The 8,758-nt window shown below is 47.9% G+C and overlaps 1 protein-coding gene across 1 annotated transcript; it reads left to right on the top strand.

The window, feature by feature from the left end:
- Positions 1–366: 366 nt before the first annotated feature.
- Positions 367–5,417, top strand: SHISA2 (shisa family member 2). The gene is made up of 2 exons (XM_010360182.2): positions 367–833; positions 4,375–5,417. Exons 1-2 carry the CDS (start codon positions 503–505, stop codon positions 4,926–4,928), a joined length of 885 nt encoding a protein of 294 aa, XP_010358484.1. The 5' UTR covers positions 367–502; the 3' UTR covers positions 4,929–5,417.
- The last annotated feature ends 3,341 nt before the right edge of the window (positions 5,418–8,758 follow it).

The following is an 8,758-nucleotide window of genomic DNA, read 5'->3' as shown; positions in this document are numbered from 1 at the left end:
TTCGCTCCTTCTACCTGCCCGAGGAGGGGATAAAGGAGGGGACACGGGCCCCAATTCGCGCGCGGGACCCTGAGGCTTAAACCCTGCGGCGGAGTCCTGGCTCCAGGTCCTTGGGGGCGCGCCCAGTGGTCATCCGGCTAGAGTGAGCGTCCCTTCGGGGATGCTCAGGGAGGGTCCGGTTGCCAGTGAAGCCTCCAGAGGCTTCGGGACGACAGTCCCGGGGGCCTTCTTACTGCATCCTGAGATTTCCATCAGCGAGTGCAACTCATAAGGCAGCCCCTAAGGGGACCGGGCCACCGGCTGAGGAGGGGGATGGCTTAGGAGCTCCTGGACCTAGGGCCCGGCGTCGTCGCCTCCTGGGTGTCGCGGCAGAGGTTAGTGGCCCGCGCGGAAAGCGCCGCGGGACAGTCAGCGACGAGGCCCGGGGGTCGCCGGGGCCACAACTTCTCGGAGACCGGCCCTGCGCTCTCTGGAGACGCGCCGCCCGCGCCAGGGTGGTGCCATGTGGGGCGGTCGCCGCTCATCCGTCGCCTCCCGGAACGCCGCTTCGCTCCTGCAGCTGCTGCTGGCCGCGCTGTTGGCGGCGGGGGCGAGGGCCAGCGGCGAGTACTGCCACGGCTGGCTGGATGCGCAGGGCGTCTGGCGCATCGGCTTCCAGTGTCCCGAGCGCTTCGACGGCGGCGACGCCACCATCTGCTGCGGCAGCTGCGCGTTGCGCTACTGCTGCTCCAGCGCCGAGGCGCGCCTGGACCAGGGCGGCTGCGACAACGACCGCCAGCAGGGCGCGGGCGAGCCTGGCAGGGCGGACAAAGACGGCCCCGACGGCTCGGCAGGTAGGGCGGCCTGCGCCCAGCGCGAAAGGGAGGACGGTTGGCGTTGCCTGGACGTCAGGGACCTGGGAGCTTGGAGGGGGAGATTCAGGAAAGGACCTAGGACCAGGAGGCGGAGTCTGCAGTCTGGCTTATTACTTGGTCGCTGTGGGTTACTAATTCACCCCCACGGGCCTCAGTTTCTCCATCTGTCAGCCAAAGGGTGGCTTAGAGTGAATTTTCCGAAGAAAATCACACTCCTAAGGCAGTGTGGGCCACAGAGAGCCCCCATATTCCTTCCGACCAGGGTCCTCCGGGCCCCTCTGGCGTCTCCTGTCTCCATAGGGCTCCATGTCTTAGGGGTACCCGAGAAGACGGTGAGGGTGCGCCCCCGCCCGTGAGGGCCTGGCAGACGTCCTTCCCTGAAGGCTCCCCGAAAAGAAGGCAGCTCCTCAGAGCTTTCCCCGGGGCTGCTGCCCTGTGCCAGACGCGGCGGATTCCCATCTTCTCCACGCGGCGGCCCCTCTTCCCTGCAGCCACCCGCCTCTGGGGTTTCTGGACTGTTTTCCTTACCACGTCAGACTTAGTAGGTGTAACATCGGAGCAGTGCCCAGCCTTGCTCTTTGTGGCTTTGATTTCTTTTTTTTTTTTTTTTTTTTTCAAATTGCCAAAGCCAGACTTGGAAAGTAAACCCGTTGAAGAATTTGGTAGGTTGCGTTGCACTTCACTCTTCAGAAACCTTCCGGAATGCTTCCCTGGGGTGTCTACACCGTCTCTCTCTCTCCTCTCTCTCTCTCTCTTTCTCTTGTTCGGGGGAGGGGAGGTAAAATGGCAAACGTATCCCCGAGGGGGCGGCTCCTCCTTTTTGGGGGCCCGCTGGGTGTACCTGGGAGACGTCGCTAGCACCCGGAGCCTGGGTTCGGGCTGCCTTGAGCTTTGGCACAGCGTGGTTTGTGTTTACAGAGCTGCCTCCCAGGACCCGGTGAGAGACAGCGCTTTTCAGTGCCGTTCCCTTTTGCAGTCAAGCATTTTATTAGCCTGCTACTCCTATTGTTCTGTCTTGAATCTGAAGAGAGGGTAATTCCAGAACCAGCGCAGTCTTAAAACACAGGCTCAGCCTCGCAGACTGTGTGGCCATGGAAGAAAGCCCGGAGAAGCGAACCAGACCCCAAACAGCTACAGTGAGATGTCTGCTGAATTGGGCTCATTAATGGTTTCCAAAAAGTTGGGATGGCTTTGGACTAGTCGGGACTGCTCATGACGAGACTTTTGACGCCCTGTGTTGTGCATGGGTGCCTTCTTCATGCTACTTTTAAACGTTTTTTTTCCTAAAAATTGTATTTCTTCCACTTCTCTTCTGCAGTGAAGGACAATATGCCTAATTAAGCCTGCCGGGGGGCTTATGGTAGCACTGCATTCCTTACCCCTGTGTAGTTATTTACATTTCCAATTAAAAATCCTGGAAAGAGAACAGTTATTTCTCCCCAAAACTCATTATGTGGACTGATGCTGGTTTCAGCCAGTTTCTGCTATGACTGGGGTACATTTTTTTCCTGTCTTTCTCTTATTAATTTATTTTTTGATAACATATTTAGGGCTTGTGTCTCAATTTAGAGAATGAAATATTTATAACACGCCAAGGAAAAAGCCCTGCATCCACTTCTCCAGTGATCCGTAGTTAGCCTGAAGTGATAGTGTAATTAGAACAGGTCTACTGCCAGGCACCAGCTGTGCTGCAGACACTGTAGCAAGTGTTTCTACCTGCTAAACGGGCGCTATATATAGAAACTGCTCTGTTTAGCATTGAAACTCCAGGAAATCTTCCACAGTCAGCCTTTGGTTAAATACCTATAAAGTATTGTTTTACTTACAAAGCATTATTTCTCCATAATTCCACCTGGTGTTATACTTTAAAAACACTGACTCCAGGAATACCAGAACAGTCGAAAGGAGCGTAATTAGAAAGCCTGGCTGCTCTCATGGATGATCAAAGGGTATTCATAGAGCTGACCTCAAAGGCGCGGGATCCTTCCAAAAATGCTGCCCCATCTGACTGTGGGCTGGCATTATGTTTTGCCAAGACCAGTAAGACCCAATCCGTCCCTGTCTTCATGTGTTTCCCAAAAATGTAGTCAGGGGTATGGGACAAGCACACATCAGAAAATGCAGGCTGTCGGTAACGTAGGGTAGAATTCCACGAAGGTGGCTCAGAGGCATTCTGCAGGCACCTCCCGTCTGATTCTACCCCATCAACCTGCGTCTAGTTTCTAAAGCCTTGTAGTGCCATCCCTATGGCTCCTAAAAGATTTAAGAAACTAATTTTATTTATTTATTTATTTGAGTTGGACTCTCACTCTGTCGCCCAGGCTGGAGTACAAGGGCACGGTCTCAGCTTACTGCAACCTCTGCCTCCTGGGTCCAAGCGATTCTTCTGCCTCAGCCTCCAGAGTAGCTGGGATTACAGGTGCGTGTCACCACACCCAGCTAATTTTTGTGGTTTTAGTAGAGACGGGGTTTCACCACGTTGGCCAGGCTGGTCTTGGAACTCCTGATCTCAGGTGATCCACCCACCTTGGCCTCCCCAAGTGCTGGGATTAAAGGTGTGAGCCACCGTGCCCCGCCAGAAACTAATTTTAAAATGGAGTTTGCTAGTGGTTTTATCAAAAGGTTTTTGTTTTTACTTTTTATTGTTTTCTATTTTAAAATCAGCTTCCCTGGTGAAGTATCGTGGCCGTTGCTTTATGCTCTGAGGGCTCTCCCTGTGCACTCTTGCCTTCTTGGCTTGCCATGGGTGACTCTTCTTCCTGCAACACTTGTCTTGTTGCTCCTGATGTTTGCTCTTGGGACACTGTTTCAGGATGGCCCAATGCCTGGAATAACTTCCCGCCACCTCCACACAGACCCCGTCACCTGGACGCAATGCTACCCAAGGACCCTGGCTTTTGCTAGGAAAGAGTGAGGAGGGTCTTTTTTCAGCCCCTTCTTGACCCTCTTGTGCCGTACAGATGCCTTTTGGAAATGGTAGTGACTTAGAGTCTGGCCTAAATTTTTGACTTAACTGCTTATGAAAAAAGAACTTGCTAAAGAATGGTAAAAAGAAATTTGCAAGGAACTTAACTTTCTGGGGGAAAAAAGACTTTTAAATAAGTTACAGTCATTATTACTATGAAGATCCTACAACAAAATGGTAGGGCAGACTTGTTTGCACAGTTCGATTATGGTAGGAAGTTTAGAACCATAACTGTCTTAACCTATTAAACCCATATTTTTGCTAAATTGGATATCCGGCTCAATCAGTCTTGCAGTTGATGAGTTGAACTAAATATAAACAGTTTGCTTCTAGGGGCTGAACTGCCATGCCTGTAGGGTCTCAGGATCTTTCTAAACACTTGATAAAGAATGGTGCATCTTATGGACTCCTAATATACGAACCAATTAGCCCAGTGTCGGTCCTTCAGCTGTGGGTTATCGGTGTTGCTCATTCATTCATTGCCATTGCCAGTCGGTGATTGGTACTGCATTCCTAGAGTAAATCATAATGTTGTGCTTCTGTCCTTTGCTTCAGTGCCCATCTACGTGCCGTTCCTCATCGTTGGCTCCGTGTTTGTCGCCTTTATCATCTTGGGGTCCCTGGTGGCAGCCTGTTGCTGCAGATGTCTCCGGCCTAAGCAGGATCCCCAACAGAGCCGAGCCCCAGGGGGTAACCGCTTGATGGAGACCATCCCCATGATCCCCAGTGCCAGCACCTCCCGGGGGTCGTCCTCACGCCAGTCCAGCACAGCTGCCAGTTCCAGCTCCAGCGCCAACTCGGGGGCCCGGGCGCCCCCAACAAGGTCACAGACCAACTGTTGCTTGCCGGAAGGGACCATGAACAATGTGTATGTCAACATGCCCACGAATTTCTCTGTGCTGAACTGTCAGCAGGCCACCCAGATTGTGCCACATCAAGGGCAGTATCTGCATCCCCCATACGTGGGGTACACGGTGCAGCATGACTCTGTGCCCATGACTGCTGTGCCACCTTTCATGGACGGCCTGCAGCCTGGCTACAGGCAGATTCAGTCCCCCTTCCCTCACACCAACAGTGAACAGAAGATGTACCCAGCGGTGACTGTATAACCCAGAGTCACTGGCGGGTTCCTTTACTGAAGGGAGAGGAAGGCAGGGGTGGGTTCTCGAGGTGGAAGTCTGCACATGTCGGTGGTATTTATGGCACGATGCCTTTGGATGGCTTCATTTGCCCCCAGACTGTATGCAAACATCTCCACATTAGCATTTCTGGATATGTTTCATCCAGGGTATCGTTGATTTATGATGGGAAACCGGCCTCAGCTGGAGATGCCTGTGATGTTGCTGATGGGTAGGTAACAAATGCTTGAGTTCAAGTGCCCTTGAGAGATGGTTGGCGAAAGAATTTTATAAACTGATAAATTAAGGGTTTTTATTATGTTGTTATTATTATTTCTTTTTTGTTGTTGACTGCACAAGATCAAAATGCCTGTTATCTCCCTTTTACCTGGGCCTTTTTTTTTTTTTTAATGAGACAGGATCTTGCTCTGTTGCCCAGACTGGAGTGCAGTGGTGCTATCTTGACTCACTGCAACTTCAGCCTCCTGGATTCAAGCAATTCTCCTGCCTCAGCCTCCCAAGTGGCTGGGATTACAGGTGCCTGCCCCCACGGCTAATTTTTTGTATTTTTTGTAGAGATGGGGTTTCACCATGTTGGCTAGGCTGGTCTCACACTCCTGACCTCAAGCGATCTGCCTGTCTCAGCCTCCCAAAGTGCTGGGATTACAGGTGTGAGCCACTGCCCCCAGCCTGAGCCATTATTTTATTTTTTTATTTTTATTTTTTTAATGCATCCAAGGTTAAGGGGAAGACACAAATAACAGGACTATTCTAAAAGGAAACCTGTTTGAACTCTGTGAGATCAGTCATCAGCCTCAGTATTCCACAGGCACACCTTACTTTCATTGTAAAAAGATATATATTTTGTCTATTTTTGTGCTTTTGGGGCCTATTTTGTGCTTTTTTACCTTGTGTAGAGATCTTATTACAAAGTGATTTTCTACATTAAAAAGAGACTGAAATAAATTGTATAGTTACTGAACTAATGAAGACATTTCAGAACTCTGGGATGATTTTAATCTTGAAGTAGTAGGTGGTGTAGTATTAAAACCATTCACCCCCTTCTTGATTGTATCTTAATTTTCTGGCTTTAAGGTGACACCTGAGAGAGGTAATGCATTCTTTTTTATATTGAAATCATAAGCTATCACCTGCTGCTTCTCTGAGTTACTTTGAATTTTGCCTTGTGGTTACGGTTTGGCATTTCTTTCTGTTTGGTTTTCAGATCCCTGTGTCTATATAGTCCTGAGTGCAAGTAATTACTATACTTATAAATGAAGATCAGTATTTCTGCCTAGATCTGATAAAACATTTTCTTGTTTTAGTTATAAAAATTCAAAGAAATGTGTTACAAAGATACTTAGTATAGCTCCTTAGTCATAACCTGAGACTTGGGATGAAATTTAAACCACAGAGATGATTTACTTTGCAGATCATAAGGCTTTTTATACTCTTGTTATCAAAATGGCTTATTTTTCGGGCAATAGGGACTATTAGGTCAAGAGAAAAGCTTTTCAGAGAAGTATTGCCTTTCTTCTCCCACACAGTTCTTGATTTCGTCTCTCTCTCAGGCCTCAACAGGCACTGTATTCATTGCCAAGGTTCCAAATTATCAAATTCAAGTGAATTTATTTGTGTGTTGTTTACTTATTAAAAAAAGGTGACTTTAAGGATGTGCAAGATTTTGTAATTAAACAAATCGTTGTGTGGCATGGTCTTCTACACACGATATCTATCGATCATCTTTCTATTCTGTCTGTTTCATGACTGAATAATGTAAAACCATTGTTGGCAACTGGTATCATCAAATATACTCCTTTTTTAATAACCAAAGGCAGGGGAAAATCATTTTACTTATTAATAAATATTTTATGATGTGAATTCCTAGGGGAGTTGGGTTTCTTTTTTCATTTTCATTGTACTTGGTCACTCTTCAGATGGTCTAGTCAACCTGTTAATGGAGTAAAATTTCTAAAAATTATGAATATTGCTTTCTAGAACCAACAGCCTACTTTTCAAAGTAATCAATATCTGGGAAGCTTACATGAATGTTCTGTGAGTCAGTGAGTATTATTTTACAGGTTTCATGGGAAATGTTGACAACACAAAAGAAACAGTTCTTTTGGAGTCATTATATTATGAGGCTAATGGGTGTTGCCTGTATTGTGTTTGATGGCAGATTCCTGCTTATCTCTGGAAGTGAAATTCTTAGAACTTTGGAATTGAAAGGGACTTCAGATATCACCTAGCCTAAAGATTGGCAAGCTTTTTTTTTTTTTTTTTTCAGTAAAAATCAGGGACTGGGTGGGCTCAGTGGCTCACTCCTGTAATGCCAGCACTTTGGGAGGCCAAGGCGAGAGGATCGCTGGAGACCAGGAGTTCCAGACAAGCCTGGGCAACATAGCGAGACCCCATCTCTACAAAAAAAGAAAAAATAAATAAAAATTAGCTGGGAGTGGTGGCGTACTTGGTAGTATCAGTGGTTTGGGAGGTTGAGGCAGGAGGATCACTTGCAAGCTCGGGAGTTTGAGGCTGCAGTGAGCTGTGATTTCACTACTACATTCCAGCCTGGGTGACAGTGAAAACCTGTCTCAAAAAAATAAGAAAAAAAGATCCTGAGAGTAAATACTTTAGGTTTTGCCAGCCATATGGTATCTAGCAGCTATTCAGCTCTGCAGTAGCACACAAAAGCAGCCATAGATATACATAAACAAATGAGCGCATCTATATGCTCATAAAACCTCCTCTTTTTTCTTTTTTGAGACGGTGTCTCATTCTGTCGCCCTGGCTGGAGTGCAGTGGCGCAATCTCAGCTCTCTGCAAGCTCTGCCTGCTGGATTCACGCCATTCTCCTGCCTCAGCCTCCCGAGTACCTGGGCCCACAGGCACCCGCCACCACACCTGGCTAATTTTTTGTATTTTTAGTAGAGACGGGGTTTCACCATGTTAGCCAAGATGGTCTCGATCTCCTGACCTCGTGATCCGCCCGCCTCGGCCTCCCAAAGTGTTGTGATTACAGGCGCGAGCCACTGTGCCTGGCCAAAACCTTCTTTATATGCACTGAAATTCAAATTTAACATGATTTTGACATGTCACAAAATAGTCTTCAATTTTTTCCCCAAAACATTTCAAAATGTAATTGTAAGCTCCAGTGCTGTACAAAAGCAGGCAGTGAGCAGGATTTCCCTGGCAGGCTATAGTTTGTCAGTCCCTCATCTAATCCTCCCTTCCCCTATGCAGGAGTCACCTCTGTGACATTTTTGGCACTCTTTTTTTTTTTTTTTTTTTTTTTGAGACGGAGTCTCGCTCTGTCGCCCGGTCTGGAGTGCAGTGGCCGGATCTCAGCTCACTGCAAGCTCCGCCTTCCGGGTTCACGCCATTCTCCTGCCTCAGCCTCCCGAGTAGCTGGGACTACAGGCGCCACCTCCACGCCCGGCTAGTTTTTTGTATTTTTTTAGTAGAGACGGGGTTTCACCGTGTTAGCCAGGATGGTCTCGATCTCCTGACCTCGTGATCCGCCCGTCTCGGCCTCCCAAAGTGCTGAGATTACAGGCTTGAGCCACCGCGCCCGGCCCTGGCACTCTTTTTTAAACAGAGGGATGGAAAATGCTTGCTTTTCTTAGCATGAGATTGTATAGTTCTTCTTTTTCTATGTGGTAATTAAATACACCTCAAGGAATGAATTTTTCATTTAGTGAATGCTACTTCGTTTTCCAAAAGTTAACATTATTAGAAGCAACCTCAGATCTTTTCAGTTTTGGTAAGAACTGGAAAAATTTAGCTGACAAAGCAAAAATGTTCCACTACCTGGTTTAAGGACA

Source organism: Rhinopithecus roxellana, chromosome 18 (assembly GCF_007565055.1).
Source record: "Rhinopithecus roxellana isolate Shanxi Qingling chromosome 18, ASM756505v1, whole genome shotgun sequence".
Lineage (NCBI taxonomy): Eukaryota > Metazoa > Chordata > Mammalia > Primates > Cercopithecidae > Rhinopithecus > Rhinopithecus roxellana.
Note: the sequence above shows the minus strand (reverse complement) of the source record. Positions and strands in the feature narration are given on the sequence as shown.

Excerpts from the sequence above, each read along its gene's own strand:
- SHISA2 (XM_010360182.2), top strand. The coding sequence starts at position 503 with ATGTGGGGCGGTCGCCGCTCATCCGTCGCCTCCCGGAACGCCGCTTCG. Across the intron at positions 834-4,374 it reads CGGCCCCGACGGCTCGGCAG|TGCCCATCTACGTGCCGTTC; the intron begins GTAGGGCGGCCT and ends CCTTTGCTTCAG.